This window comes from Hydra vulgaris, chromosome 03 (assembly GCF_038396675.1).
Source record: "Hydra vulgaris chromosome 03, alternate assembly HydraT2T_AEP".
Lineage (NCBI taxonomy): Eukaryota > Metazoa > Cnidaria > Hydrozoa > Anthoathecata > Hydridae > Hydra > Hydra vulgaris.
In genome coordinates, this window is record NC_088922.1 from 62,729,287 (window position 1) to 62,746,335 (window position 17,049).

At 27.5% G+C, this 17,049-nt stretch overlaps 1 protein-coding gene across 1 annotated transcript; it reads right to left on the reverse strand.

Moving 5' to 3' along the window:
- Positions 1 to 3,281: 3,281 nt before the first annotated feature.
- On the reverse strand, positions 3,282 to 16,442 carry LOC100201213 (sialin). The gene is made up of 9 exons (XM_065793946.1): positions 15,335 to 16,442; positions 15,220 to 15,253; positions 14,916 to 15,115; positions 7,981 to 8,164; positions 7,761 to 7,882; positions 4,893 to 5,042; positions 4,548 to 4,677; positions 4,224 to 4,462; positions 3,282 to 3,969 (listed from the first exon to the last, which is right to left on the reverse strand). Exons 1-9 carry the CDS (start codon positions 16,397 to 16,399, stop codon positions 3,811 to 3,813), a joined length of 2,283 nt encoding a protein of 760 aa, XP_065650018.1. The 5' UTR covers positions 16,400 to 16,442; the 3' UTR covers positions 3,282 to 3,810.
- Between the last annotated feature and the right edge of the window lie 607 nt (positions 16,443 to 17,049).

Genomic DNA, 17,049 nt, shown 5'->3' on the forward strand with positions numbered 1-17,049 from the left:
ACTTTTAATACAAATCGATAAAAAAAATAATATTAATAACAAGATATATATGTAACACATACATATATACCACGTAGGCCACTGATTTTTTATGTGTATTACACATAAAAAATCAGTTGCCTACGTGGTATATATGTTGCCTACCATATCTAAGAAAAAGGTACTCGATGAAACGACTGACTTAAGTTTTCTGCGAGTTTCCTATGACTACAAATAAGTAATTCTTTTTATGAATATTACATAAATTGTATTTTTATCATATTTATACAATAACATTATTTTGAAATGTGTTAAATAAACTTATAGTGAAACATCTAAACTCTCCTCCGAAAAATCAGTAGATTTATTTTTATTTATTGCATTTTTTATTTTAACTGGAGTAATATAGAGATATATTTCTCGGATTATTTTTACGGACACGTTATTATATTGTTGTAATTGGTATATATTTTATTCACGTCTCGGAATTGTAATCAACTATATTTTTATTTACTTCGTATATTTCGAACTTTATATTTCTGATTTAAATTTGTATATCTTTACTGCCAATCAGTGATTGGTTACTTGTAATTACTTTGTAGTTGTAAAATAAACATGTAAAAAAAAAACAAAAAAAACCTCAGCCACAGACATCACCGACGGTTCTGAAGGAAGTAGCTCGGACACTGATGATTAAAAATAATCACCTTTTATCTTTTAACTAGTCCTGATCACCATTAATAAAACACATCTTATTTCTAGATAATAAAGTTTAAGTTTTCCTTAATTTATTGGATTGGTTTTTCTTCTAGACAAAACGATACATAAACTCCATACCGAACCATTTAAAATTGTAATTTACTTTTATACAAACATTTTTTGAAAAAAAAAGAGTGTAAAACAGAAAAACGCTCAAGCACCAAAAAGGTATGCGTCAAACAATAATAACAACATCATTGTTAAGTAATGTTGACAGTAAAACTTTTGTTTTTATTAAAGACCTTGCTCAAGTAAATAATAATTAAGAGAAAATTAAAAAAGCTTAACAAATAAGTAAGCTATGGTGTTATGAAGTTTAAAATCTAATTTACTCAAAACAATAAAAATGTAGCTTGATCGTTTTTACAGTGTGGTCTTCATATATATATACATATATATATATATATATATATATATATATATATATATATATATATATATATATATATATATATATATATATATATATATATATATATATATATATATATATATATATATATATATATATATATATATATATAAACCGATATTGCAGGTTTAAATTTAAATAATCAACGGTCTTGAGGCACCCCTTAAAAAAAATTTCGTTCAAAATTTTTTCTAACTCAATTTTATTTTATTATACAAAACACTTTTAGTAGACAATTTTGATAAATGCTGTTTTTGTAACCACCCTTTTGTAATATTTATCATGTCTGTTTAGACTGGTTAAAATGTAAAAATTATGCACAAAACGTGGGTTGAGTAGGTTTAAATTTAGTTTTTTCAATATACAGATCAGGGAGTTTGAAAGGAAAGTTTAGACTCTCAAGTTTTTGACTAACCTCATTAAACAGAAAAAAAAAAAAAAAATATATATATATATATATATATAAACCTAAAAAACAGTTTGCGCCGCATTAATAATGCAAGTTACTTACTCGATAAAAAATATTTTACATTTAATCTATAGCCATGAAAAGAAATTTCTAATTAAAAACTTTAATATCATCAAAGAATAAACTTCATAGCATTTTTTGCATAAATTTTTTATATCGCTGCGTTTTTTATGGTTATAACATTTTGTGATTGCTATTGCGTGAAGTTATTTTATTAAAAATGTGTAACTAGTTTTTTAGTTTTCATTAAATAAGAAGTCAATTAGGGTGCGTGTGACATTCTACAACTTAATCAGAAAACTTCCAAATTAGCAAAAAATTGCTGCGATATTAGTAACACCCTTCAAATGATGTGCTTTTGCAACACCCATGCCAAGATATTCTTAATAATATCAATAAATAGCAAGAAAGTGATGTAAAAAAAACTTTATTTTATAAAGGTCTTTTAACTCCAACTGGTGTCTGCGATACACACCATATCTTAGTTAACTACTACGGTAAGACTGGAAAATCTATGGGTGTCAGACGGGGACCTAAGGTTGTCAGACCAGGACCTGTGGATGGCAGACGGGGAATGAAGTTTAAAAATTTTAATGAATATAATAAATTTCACATTTAATGTGCGTTGTCTCGATTTGACAACCAAGAAATTCGTGATAAAAGAAATTCGCAAGTCAACTTCATTTGAGGCATGTTTAACTTATTTGATATTGTCAAAAAATTTTTAAGATTATTTTTTTCTGGTTTTTTAGGGCGCTCAAAAAAAACCTAGTTTCTTCTTGGTCTTGTTACAGAGCTATACAAAAAAACATTTAACGAGGAATTTCCTTACTTTTCTTTGCCATTGCGCCACGGTTGCACAAACAAAATGTACCGACGGAGAAAGTTAAAAACACAGTTTCCGTATTTTTAAATTAAATAGTTCATAACCTTTTAAAAAAAGCAAATAAAAATAGTCAATTACTTAGATATTATCCGAAACCTTAAAACACCTTTACCAACAGTTAATCCAATAATAACTTAAAGTTTAATCGTGTTGGCTTCAACCACCCACCAATCAACGTTTCGACCGTTCCACCAACCAAACGTTTTAAAGAAACTAACGCATTCAAATAAATTTAATTAAAGATCTTTTAATATTACAAAAAGATATTTCAAAAATCTAACTCTGAATGCAATAATGAAAAAACTGGGTTACAATTTTTATCTGGTTATTGAAATAGATAAAAATTAATAATAAAACTCAAGCAAAAAAACAAAAAATATTATTTGTACATTAGCATATCAGCATATCATATAAACTGAAACATTGAATGTTTTTATTAAATTGATAATAAAATATTTACTTTTGATAAAATTTCAACCTCCAACAACTAAAAAAAGGTAATAGTATTAGAATACTTTAATATCAAAATATATTACATCATCTTTCCAAAGTGAGTCACAACGCCCCGGGTTACTCTGTAAATGACATAACGTGTTTTATTTACAATTTAAAAAAAGAAAATTTTATATATAAAAAAATGTCCTTAGGAAAAAAAGTTGGGAGTTAAGCGAGGGGGGGGGGGGTCATGTTGGCGTGACCGTGTTTTATTTTATTCGTTTCTATTGTTACTATCAGTTACTTCAGTAAAACATAAACTTTAAAAAATAAAATTTGCATAACTTCAAACTTTGTCATTTCGTTTATTTTTACTTATAACTTTTACTTGATACATATTTACAAAACATTAGTAAGATTAGTAAACTCTAGTATTTTGCTTGGTTTTATCTTTTCACATGTTCTTTTATTAGTAAAGCTTGTATCAATAAATGATTTTTATCAGCAGATGAAAGGGAAATTTACCAAACTTTTCATACGTATACATGTATATATATATACACATAAAAAAATCTTGTAAAACACCACGTATTTATCAGCTCGTAAATCTGTTAGTTCAGTACGAAATGCAATAGTTTTTGTATTTTATTTGTTAAATTGTTTGTTACTTGCCTTGAAAACAATTTTAAAGTTTTTTTTTAATCACAGGCAGAGTGCTTTCATATTAATTGATTGACCTATCAGCAACATCATAAACATGCTTAACTTTCGGTTACATATTTTCCCTTTGGTATTTAATTTACTTTGAACTTTATTTGTAACTCAATGCACGTATAAAACTTTGGTCAACTTTAATAATTCGTTTTTAATTTAAGGTTTACTCCGATCGTGACTTTCATTTTCATCTTCATCATTTTCTTCTAAGGCCCAATGCTGAGCTTCACCAGAGCATAATAAGCAAAAAAGTATTGTGCCACCAAGATATATCAAGAATGTTATCCAAAACACCAGTTGCCATTGCGAACGTAACTAAAATTAATTTGAGTTATTATTTAATTTATGTAATTCATTTCAAAACAATAAACATTTTATAATTAACATAGGTATCTGGGGTAAGAGGGGTTGTGGCCCTGGGTACGAGAAAAATCAAGTAGCGTAAGTATCCCGCTTTCAAAGTTTTTAAAATAAAATTCATAAATTGCTACCTATCTATGAATAATGTTTTGCCACTAACTCACACAATTTTATTTTAGACAAACACTGATAGAAACATCTTAACTAACCTTATCTTCAGTCAAAAAACCAACAAGAAGAGGACTTAAAAACCCTGTTGTTGTTCCAGCAGTGTTTGTAATACCCATAACAATTCCTGCCAATGAAGGAGCAATATCAAGAACATTAACTTCATATCCGCTGTGCAATAGACCAGACATAGCAACCCCAACGCACATACTCAAAACTGCAAACATTGGCGAATCCGTGTATCCTGCAATTACTATCATTACAGCTGCAGACATTGCCCCTGTAATTAAAAAAAATAAAATAATTTAAAACAAACTTTTAAGATATAAGTAGAACTATTTTAAATGTATTAATATTATAGCAACCTATAGCGTAAAATAATTGTCGAACAGCTCTTGTACTCATGCATTTATAACGCAATACATCTGCTACCACTCCACCAAGAGGACCAACAATTGCTTTTAAAAGGAATGGAAGTGAAGCAACAAAGCCCATCTTAAAAAATATAAACACACATTTTTTTAAATGGAATTAGGTTTTAAAGATTATTTAAAAATTGCCGGTCTCTAATAAACATGAAACATTGTTTTTAACACAATAGCCTATCCAATAAACACCGTTCAGTACGGACTAAAATAATATTATTAAAACCGTTTCACCCTAACTCTACTAACACCAATTAAAATAGACCTGGACAATATTTAAAGTACCGTTTGCACGTTAAATCTCATTATATCCATAAGAAATAATGGAAGGCATATAAGAATAGTGTATAATCCCCAATCGCTTGCAACGTTGCCAATTATAACGGCCCAAACTGGTTTTGATGTAAGCATAGCTTTCCATGGAACTCTCATACTCTATAAAAAAAATTTATAATTAAACAATAAAAACAGTAGAAAATTAAAAAAAAATTGTATAAGTTAAATTTTATAAATAAGATTTATAAATTAGACCAGCAGTATTAGAGCATACCTTATCTGACAAAATATGATAGGATCAGGATACAAATCGTTATTAAAAACCTTATGCTTCTTATGTTATTATAAAAAATATTTTTATAATAGCATAAGAAGCATAAGGCATCACAAGTGTTATTATTTAAACTTCTCCTATGTCTGTTTACTAGATATCCACACGCACTATAAGCTATTTAGCTTTCAACTGAATTTGGTCGGATAACTTTTAAACATTAAAATAGTCTCTAAATTAGAAGAACGTTTTTTATGTTGAATCAACGGCGGAAAAATGTTTATGGGATTCTGTATGGGTTATCTTAATCAATATATAATTAGTTTTTGTTTTAGCTTAGTAACTTGTAAAGATTTACTAGCTGTCTTTTGATATCAAAATTTTTAACACAAGAATTTTAACTTTGAATTTTCTTCGTTCATTTGAGGAAAATGTCTCAATAATAGATCTTTAGCCAATGATATAAATTCTATTTTATGGCTTTACTTCAAAAGAATCTATAGTTGCCAATAAAATAAAACAAGACTTTTGCATAGAATTTTGTAAAGCAAATCAAAATAGAATTTTTTATGCTTAAAATTCATGTTTTTGGATTCTTGGTATAAATCGTTGCTCATGTCAGTTTTACATGATTGTAATTATTTTAACTTGAAACAAATGTAACATTTTTTCTGCATTTGGCAAATTTGAGTTTCTTTGACTTCGTGCTTCTTCTCCATATTTTACAGCTTTGTCCATGTGTTCACTTCATGGTCATGCCAAATGAAGCTTCTTATTTAGAAATGAATAAAACTTACTATTGTGGTACAATATTTAATTTGCATTTTGTAAATTTTTTAATGAGATTTAAGTTTCAAAAGAATTCTAAAAAAAATATTTAAAACACGCATAAAAGTTTTTAATATTTTATGCACAAATATATGCCACTCACTCGCTTACTATCTCAATCGTTTACTCATTGAATAAAATGTCGTTGTTTTTCAAGTGTAATTCGATTATTCTGCGATGCTTCCAATAAAAATATAGCAAAAATTTTGTACGAATATTATATTACTACTCTAATATCACTATTATTACAGACTTTTACTTGCATTTTATTTAATAATAGCTTTTATCTGTTTTTTACAATAAGATCTTTGAATTTTGTGTAAGAACTAAATGTATTAAAAAACGTGAAGAGTTTACTTCTTAGAGGTTCGGCATATAATAACTTGTTTTTATCTGTTAATTTTTTTTTTATTACGCTGGAAATTCTCGCGACATTTGCATTTGAAACAAAAATTGATATAAAATACTATAGAATATTAAAGAGAGTTTGAGGAAATACCTTCTTAAAAAACAATTGCAATTTTTAAGAAAGATAATGGCCCTAGAAGAGATAAGAAAACAAATTCATATGAACCCAATTTATTATTTTGTTGTAATTATCTGAAGGAGCACCATTTTTCAAAAAACTTGATCCAAAAAAAAAAAAAGCCTTCTTCAGTGTTGATGGTTTTGTTTTACAACCGAGACTCATTGAGTTTAGTTATCATTACGTAAATATGTTGAAAAAAAGCCATTTTTTAAAATAAGTCAAGTCAAACCAGCAATACTACTTTCGTTAAATTTTATACTAAATGAATGGCTAAGTTTTTTCTCATAAATGCAAGGTTGATATACATTAATAAAAATGATGTTTTACTGTATTTTTGTCGTTCTCACTCATTTGAAATTTTAATTATCTACAACAAACAAAAACAAATGCTAAATAAATTTTTTGTGCTTTTAATATAAGAGGAGTAAGATTTTTATTTTTCCAAAATTTATTACATAATAATATAATTACAAACTAAACAAATCTACCAAACTTTTTATTTATTTGAGAACTTGTTCCTTTTTTTTAAAATTATACATAAATAGTATAACAAACGCAATTCAATTAGTGAATGTCTGCTTTTCCTTAAATTTTCTGAATTAGAAATTCAGAAAATCTGAAGAAAAGCAGACATACACAAGTCCGGTCTTTTTTTTTACTTGTTGCCGGACAGGCTGATGAAATACCGAATTGTTCGGCTTAAAACGAAACACCTGGTAACCCAAACTAAACATAACATTGTCAAGTTTCATGTCTTAAAATCAGATGTTGCTAAAACCTGATTGTCAACAATTTTTTTATTGGCGCGAGCAAATAAAATATTTTAATATAAAATGTATTTTTAACTGTTTAAAAAGCTAATTCAATTATTTTTAAAAGTATAATGCTCCAAAGTGTAACAGTTAAGAAAACTTTGGCAATAACATAACGATATTATGCACGGATTCATCAATATTTTAAAAAGTGACCATATATCACAAAATGCCTGGAATTTATATTGAATACCCAAACAAAAAAATCTTAATCTCATCTTGACCCTAGAACAAATACACAGTTTCCCGTGAAGTTGGGTCCGAATTTTGGTTCCAATTATGTCTAAGTATGTATGTACTAGTTTAATTTAAATCAAAACCAAATTCAAGTAAAAATATAAATAATTACATAAATTATAAATATAAGTTGGCACAAAATATAAAACATACTTAATTTTATAGAGAAAAGTATAGATTTTTATGGATTTAAAACTTACCCTTCTATGAATGACGTTTTTATTAATGTAGTTTCGTTCATCTTTTGTTATAGTTGGATGTGAGTTTGGTGTAGCATGAACAACAAGTAACCATAACAAGAACCAAGCAATTCCAAATAATCCTAAATATATTTAAAAACATTAAAAAATTAAAAGGAAGTTTACTTGCAGATAATAACTGATCCAAGTATGTTCAAGATTACGTTAACGAATTGTTTACCGAAACAATAAAATACTGATGCCCAACCTCCATCAAAGCCATATTTAGTTAAAAGCCCTGTCAAAGGCATTGTTACTACTGTTCCAACATTCATTCCGGCAACCGCTATTGTTACAAGAGTAGACCTTTCTTGAAGTGGCGCCCATAAACTCCATATTTGATGGTTACATGGTAGCATAACACCCTTAAAAGTTAACCTTAACATTATAAAAATTTGTTAAATAATATATACTATTTAAATAAAAATTATATTTGCTAGCCTTTGTAAGTTTCTTTAAAAAAATCATTACGATACTTTTTATTTATCAAAACCTTAAAAACTCAAGAAATTATGCACATGGCTAAATCATTGTTAAAAAGCCTAAAAAGTATGTTATATAAAAGATAAGCCTATAAAATATAAAATATATTAAACTAAATAAAATTTAAAGATAAATTAATTTTTTTTAATATATATAATTTTTTTCATATTCATAATAAAAACTTTAAAATATATATACTTTTAAGTTAAGATACGACCATAGTATCTAAATGCCTAGAATCATCTAGCCCCTCTGATTTATTTAGATCAATGGGGTTGGATTATATATATATATATATATATATATATATATATATATATATATATATTATATATATATATATATGTATATATAATAACAATAGTAAAAATTACAATCCAGTAAAAGTATATGCAAATAATATATAATAATTTTAAGTTAGAAATTTTACACTTTTGTTAATTTGTTTCTACATTTTTTTGTTTCCTGCTAATATAAACACAATATATCATAAATTTTAAGATAAAAGTTTGCCATCAAGTAGACAAGAAATTTTAAAGTAGAAAATCTTTTTTTTAAAAATGAATCATCATCGTCATCATCATCATCATCATCATCATCATCATCATCATCATCATCATCATCATCATCATCATCATCATCATCATCATCATCATCATCATCATCATCATCATCATCATCATCATCATCATCATCATCATCATCATCATCATCATCATCATCATCATCATCATCATCATCATCATCATCATCATCATCATCATCATCATCATCATCATCATCATCATCATCATCATCATCATCATCATTTTCTCTTTCGGCCAATACTACACCATATACATACTAAAGTTTGTATAAATATGACATTTTACGCAAGTATCTAAATAAATAGCAAACATATATGTTTATTTCCATAATATGTATGCATAAAGCGCATCTCAGAAGCTTTTATTCCTTCTGGACTAAAAGTTTGGAAGCTTTTATTTCTACTCTTCTAGTCAAACCTCCTTCTACTTCAATTTTTTTTTATCATCTTGAACAGTTGCTTTATTAATCATTTATTTCATCTGTTTTACAAGAACATCTCTCTTAAGAAAAAATATCCTTTTATTATTCCAAGAAGCCAATGTAAAAGGTCCCGTCTGATGTTAAGCTCTGTTACTCTCAGTTTACTAAATCTTGTATCTTGTATCAGATGTTATGTTCTAGAGACTTTTGGTTAGTCTTCAACAATGTCATTAACTAAAGTAAGTCTTACATTTAATTCTAAAAATTATATAATATTTAATAATATTTAATTTTTAAAAAGTGCTAAATAAGTGGTTCAAATTTTTCATAACTCTAGAAAACACTTTGACCTCTCCAACTATCCTACGATTAGTGTTCACTCTGTTAACAGTTTCTTATACCCTTAAATCTTTGCTCCTGTATTGTTTCTAACCTACAATATCAATATTCATGAAAATTTAACATCAAAAGTGGCTCTATTTGTTAACAACTCAACTTTATAATCTTTTCTTGACAAAAAATCTTCACTTTTTGAATGCTTAGATCAAGCAGCTGATTTTTAATCTGATCTCTCTTCTGTAACAACCTAAGGCTTACAGTGGCTTATGGATTTAAGTATTGGACTTAAAATCTGCAATTTTTGTTAGACAACAAAACTCATTTATTTACTGCAAAAAAATATTGCAATAATGTTGGTATTCCTATATTGATGAATAACAACCCTCTTACTCTCAGACAAAGTCTAAAGCACATTGTAAATGTAATGCGGTCGTGGTATAGTTGTAGAGCACTCGCGTCATATGCGAGATGTACCAAGTTCTATCCCCACCACGTCCCTGGTGGTATTGCGCTCAACTTGTTACTCTACGCAGCAACCTTGGTTGTCAAGGTTCGTGATTCGGAGTTATATAGTTGAGAGAGGGTTATAACCACAATTAAGTAACCTCCTCATCTGTAGTGGCGATTTTAGTCTTGGGGAGGTGAATTAAGTTAAAAAAAACAAAATAAAAATAAATTAGACCTGCTTTATCTGCCAAGCCTGAGCCACTCTACCATTGTTGTAAGGTTGCATTTCTTTCCTTTTTCTACAAATACAATCATGGTCAATGCTCAAACAAGCTATCATCTCTATTACGATAAACCAAAACTCATTTTTGCTTGTTTCTTATTCAACAAGTTGCATCCTTTTACTGTATCTGTCCATTCATGCAATAAAAACTTTTATTAATTCAGTTTTTTTTCTTGCACATCGAAAAACCTTATAACTATTAGCTATCTTAGTTTTTTCCTTTTATATACAACCTAAAACCTTTTAAGTCTTCAGTTAACCATTTTCGTATTTCTAACTTATTCTTTATTTTAAAGTAACTCATAAATTAATAGTGGTTGATTGCAATCTTGTTGGAAGTAAGTTAGAGTTTGAAAATATATAAATATAAGCCAGTATTTAATAAATAGTAAATGTAACATTTTTTTGTAGCCCCGGCTATCAACCCCTGATAAATCTTATAGTTTAGCCGGGGCCTAGGTTTAAAAAAAGTCTCATTTTTAGCCGGAGCAGGGGCCCCGATCATTTACTAATCATAGTCTTGATAAACACTTTCTAGTACCAATGTCGTCCTGATTATTTTAAAAAAAAAGATTTCTTTATTATTTAATGAAAAAATAACTTATTTTAAGTTGTAAGGTAAATATAATATATTTTTAACACACGATCTTTTGTAAACATTTTATGGTTTTTATGATAGATGGAAATTACATACGAAAGTCAAATCGTGGAAATCGGGATTAAAACAATATGAAGTTAGCTATCCAAGCTGTCAAATATAAAGTAATGACATTGCCTTTAGCTGGTAATGAATATTTGGTTAAAAAGATTCTCTAAATAGAAGAGTTAATAATTTAATAAAAACAATACATGTTGATAAACCTCACGTAAAATCGCTTGGTTTTTATAGAAAAGTGTTTTCTGATGCCCAAGAAAAAGGTTTAGCTCAGTATACTATCGAGATTTTATAGCTTGATTTTAGAAACGGCAACCTTTTTTCTCTATCGAAAAACCTGAGACAATCTCTATAATTCGAGTTTTTGGTTTAAATAAAGCAGCTGTTCAAAAATACTTTAATAATCTGAAAAAGCTTATTGATGAAAACCAGTTTGAAGAAAATTGCATCTACAACTTTGATGAATCTGGACTAAAATGCGTTCACAAGCATTTAAAAGTGATTGCTCATAAAAGGAATAAATTAAAAGCTTTACATTTTTTTTTTCGTCTAATATCTTTTTATTTATTTGTATAATATCCTATACAAAAATCATGGATTGAAAAAAATCGCCCTACTGAAAACGCTATACTCCAAATAACACAATATATTACTGAATCATTTGAAAATTTCAAATTTACTTTAGGCATTTTTATTGACTTGTCTAAAACCTTTGATAAGATAGATCATAAAGTTCTATTTAAAAACTTAAGTATTATGGAATCTATGGCAATGTTTTGAAGCTTTTAAAAAGTTATTTAAGCAATAGGAAGCAATTTGTTCACTATGACGTATTATCGAAATCAAAATTGTTAGATGTTACATGCGGAGTTCCTCAAGAATCTGTTTTAGGACCTCTACTATTTCTCGTTTACATAAACGATCTTTATGAAGCATCTAATTTAATGACAATTATGTTTGCTGACGACGCAAATTTTTTTTTTATCTTATAGTAACATGACGACACTATTTCAAAGTATGAATAAAGAATTAATTAAAACTTCTGAATGGTTTAAATTAAATAAGCTTTCTCTTAACATTGAAAAAACAAAATGGTCTCTTTTTCATCCATGCTACAAAAAACTTCTTCTACCAAGTGAATTGCCTGCTCTTTTATAGATGACATGCAAATTAAAAAAGTAACGGCTTCGAATTTTTATGGGCTTTTATTGATAAAATTCTGACATGGAAAAAACACTTTTTAAAATTTATCCTCTAAAATTTCCAAAAGTATAGGAATACTATTCCAAAAAAGAAGCATGCTAAATAAACAAACTTTACAGCTTTACCACTCTTTTATTCATTGCAATCTAAACTATGCTTATGCGGCTTGGGACAGTGAAAGCAAAACTAAATTAGAACCACTTTATCACCAACAGGAAAATTTCTTTTCACAATTTATATTTTGTAAAAGTTAAAAATAAATACCATTTGCGTAATGAAGATTTTGTTTTTCAACCAGTTTTCGAAACTAATTTTGTTAAATTTTTTATTTCATTTAGAGGAGCATTTTTATGGAACAAACTAGTATTAAAACTTTTTGATTTTTCTCCAAAATGGAACTTTATCTTATTTAAAAGAAAGTTGAAAAAAATTCTTTTCTCAATTGAAAACATTCTTATATTTTTCTAAGTTTGTTTTGTTTTTTATTAATACTCTTAAGAAATCTTTTATCGTTGTTTATATATACGAAATCTTTTATACGTACATATACATATATACATATATATATATATATATATATATATATATATATATATATATATATATATATATATATATATATATATATATATATATATATATATATATATATATATATATATATATATATATATATATGTGTGTGTGTGTGTGTGTTTAAATATGAGTAAATAATTATGTTTGTATTTATGTGTGAATATTTATATATGAATTATTAAAGGAATATATTTTATTTAAGATCTGTTTAGGCGGTTCTCGATGACAAGATCTTATGATCTTCTGCGAGTATCCACGTTGTTATTGTAACGTTAACAAAATTTGTAATTCTGACCATATGTATTTTATTTATTCTTATATTGTAAAACTTATTTTGAATAAATAAAAGAACAGAAATGAAAATATATCCTATGACTATTTATAAAAGAAAACAGACAATAGATTTATTGATTAATGATGCACGACCAAGAACAGTTGAACGCTGTTCTAAAAGTGTTTAAGTAGAGACCAATCTTTTTATGGATTTTATAAGACACTTTATGATACTTTAACACAGTTAATAAGTATTTTTTAATTTTTTAATGGTCACAAATCACTGACCAAAAATCTTGATCTTCTCATATACGCTAACAATAATGGATTTCATATTTTATCACTTCCACCACATACATTCCATAAGCTCCAACCACTTGATCAAAATTTTTTCAAGTCTCTGAAGAGTGCTTATAACTCAGTATGCACAGCATGGATGAGAATGCACCAAGGAAGAAAAATTACAGTTGATAAACTTTAAGGACTGTTTTGGTAAGCTTATATGAAAGCAGCAACAATAGAAAATGCTATTTCTGGATTTTGATTTACGGCTTCAACCCTTTTAATTGAAAAATCCTTCCTCAAGTCAGATTAATTTGAGAACCCATGTTTAAAAAATAGTAATACAAACTTAATACTTTATGAAATAGCTGATGTAAATCCTGCACAATCACTTCCAGTTTATTCTTTAATTCGGCCAAACCAAAATTCGAATGTTCAAACATCCATTACCAGTTTTATGAAATAAATATTGCTAGTTCAATTGATGAAAAAAATGTTTTGCTGTCAATTTCAAACTCTCGTCAGCTTTCTTATACTAATATACAGCAGATTCCAACTATTGAAGTGAAGACAATAAAAGAAAGGGAAAATAGCCAAAATTTTTAATACCTTACATGAGGGGGTTAGAATACAAAAAACACGTTAAACGTGGCAAGAAAAGACTAACAGAAAAAAATGGGTTAAACTAAATAAAACATTTTCTAATCATTTTCTTTCTTATTTGATCATTTTTTATTTATTATACCTTTATCAAGTTTAAATTGAACAAAGAATATATTAAAATGAATCGAAAGTTATAAGTGCGTTATGAAAGTAATAACACTATTATAGTGTTATTACTTTTATAATGGAGTTAGTATTTGTTTTGTTTTGTTTTTTATAACTTTTTTGCAAACGATATTAAGTTAATTTGCCCCATGAAAACAAAGAGCACGGTTTTGCATGAAGTAAAATTTTGAAGACCCGATATTTTTCAAGATATCAAAACTCGCAATATCATATACCCTTCCCTAAATAAGAAATTTATATATATATTTTTTAGTGTGTGTTCTTTCTAACTTTTAAATCGAAATTTTTTCATATCAAAATATACGGAAACTTTGAGGGCAAGGTGTCTAATATAAAAGGTTTTAAAAAAATTGTGTATTTGCAATTAGTTAAATTAACGAAGAGTTTGTTAACTTTAAACCGTTCATGTCAAATTCTCTGTTCATAGTGACAAAAAATGTCGTAATTTTAAAGTGGGTATAAAGTACTGAAGTGTCGTCAGCAAAAATGTTGAAATTTAGAGTACTAGTGATAAGTAAATTTATTTCCTAGCGTATTAATAAATTTATAAATTTCCTAGCGTATTTATAAACTTATAAATTTCCTAGCGAATTTGTAAATTTTAAAAATTTAATACCCCAAAACAAATAAAGTCTTTGCCTTTGTGAAAAATGTTAATACCTATGTTTAGTTATATTAACGATTGCGACAATGTCTAGGAAAAAAATGCGTCTTTTTAAAAACAGCACAAAAGATAAGACATAACAACCATCAAATTTTTAAGGTTGCGTTAACTTACCAAAACAAGTCCTTCTAAAATACGTAGAACAACTAATGCCCAAACGCTATATCTTGTTGCAACTGGAGTTAACAAAGTCAAAAGAGATGCAAGGAAGATTGCCCCACCAAATATTTTGGTTCCTCCAAAACGCATTGCGAACCATCCACCAGGAATTTGCAAAAACATGTATCCATAGTAAAAAGATCCAAGTATAACACCTATTTCATATATTTATACTATTTATTTTTAAGATAAAACTTCATAAAACTACTGGTTATTTTAATTAATAAAACTAAAATTGCAATATTCAATTTTAATTTACCTTGTAACCTTGACGACCAGTTAAACTCAGGAGGCTAAAAAAATATTTCTAAATAAAGAAATATGTATATATTCAAAATACAATTGTTTACAATAAGCATTAAAAGCTTAATTACCATAGTAACAGCAAAACCACCTTGCGATATTGTATGATTATTTGTCATAGCCCCAATAGCAACGTTAAGATTTACTCGTATGGCATACATATTCATAAATCCCATGAACATCATAATTGCTAAAATGTATCGTTTGGGAAGAAAAACATCAGTTTTAGAATCTTGACCTTCAGATATTGTTGAAGAGCTTTCTGAGTCTCCTTCCATTGTTTCGTTTTTTCGTTTAAGTTCAGGGGTGTCTAATTTTCGTACTGCTACAAGACGCGCTTTTTCGCCTGTTTCGTCAATGTTTGAGGTTTCCTTTTTTCGTTGATTTTCTGACCAATTTTGAGCTTGTTTTGAAGTATTGTCAGACGGTAATGACGTAGATTTATTATTAATTGAAACATCTGAATTAAAAACTGGCTTTGGTTTATCATTTCTTTCGTCTCCGGCTGTAGGTGTCTCTGTCGGCGATGATCTTCTTTTTTTATGGTGATATGTACCACCTGGGTATGTAGAATAGTGTTCTGTACCGCTTTGTTTAGGGTAATTGTGAGTTGTATCTTTCAAGCCATACGAATTATTTAAATTTTTTTCTTCTTTGTTTGGTTCATTTGACTTCATTTCTGCAGTATTATAAAAAGTTTTTTCTCCAATTCTACTTTGAAATGGTACAGAATGTTCTGGATGTACAGAATTTTCTGTATTTTTAAGTTTAAAATCATTAGACAAATGAGTTTTATTATTGCTATTATTATAAGATTCTAAATTATCTGTTTTTGTATCTAAAGCTCCATCCGTAAACTCGACATTTTTTTCATTATTCCAATAAAAATTGTTGTCGTGACTTTTATTAAGATTTAAATCTCTTTTTGGTTTGTTGATAGTCGGTCGCTCTTTTTCTTCGGAGTTCATTTTCTGAATATTTTTTCCGCTATTTACTAAATCCTTATCAGGACTCTCACGTGACACCTCCTTTCCATTTGATTTTGACAAACCCACTTTTGAAGGTCTGTGAGTCTGGTAAACATTAGATTTCAAATTTTTGCCATTTAGTTTTTCTTCCTTGTTATGATCGGCCATGTTGATATCTCAGTGATCACCTGCTCTGCATAATCTACAAATTACGCGCTTCGTTAGTCGCGCATGTTTTTAATTAGTTAGACGCAAAAAACAGACGCAACAATTTATTATATTTGGCAAAATTTTTTAAATATTTAAAATTTTAGTTAATATAATACATTAGTTTAAAACTCGTAGCTAACAACAATGTTACAAAATATAATACAAAAAAACGAATAGATTTTATGCTAAAATTATTGCTTTTATTAAAGCATATCGTTACTGTTAATATTCTCAATAAGTTCCATGCTCTCGGTATGTTGAAAAAATACGAAAAACAATACATAACTTTATTAATTGGTTTTGATATTGTGTAAAACAATAGCAAAAATGAATAGATTGGAAATTCAATAAAATAATTGAAAAAAATTATAACTTTATTTTATCAGGGGTATAAAAAACTTCAAAAACTTTTATTAGTTTTAATTTTTTAATTACTGCAAAGACTTAAACCATAAGAGATAAGTCACTTACAAAGGTCTTAATATACATTCATTTGTGTATTCAAAACTTTGATCGCATTTTACAAAACTTTGAAAAGGAGATAATAACGCGGGAAATGCAACATCTGTTAATTGTAATTTTCTTAAAAACTATTATCAGTTATTTAG

Bases quoted from the DNA above. Each gene is read 5' to 3' on its own strand.
- LOC100201213 (XM_065793946.1), bottom strand. From the start codon at position 16,399: ATGGCCGATCATAACAAGGAAGAAAAACTAAATGGCAAAAATTTGAAA. The intron at 15,254-15,334 runs GTAATTAAGCTT...ATATTTTTTTAG, and splicing joins GTGGTTTTGCTGTTACTATG to CCTCCTGAGTTTAACTGGTC. The intron at 3,970-4,223 runs GTTAGTTAAGAT...AATTAATTTTAG, and splicing joins GTTTTTTGACTGAAGATAAG to TTACGTTCGCAATGGCAACT.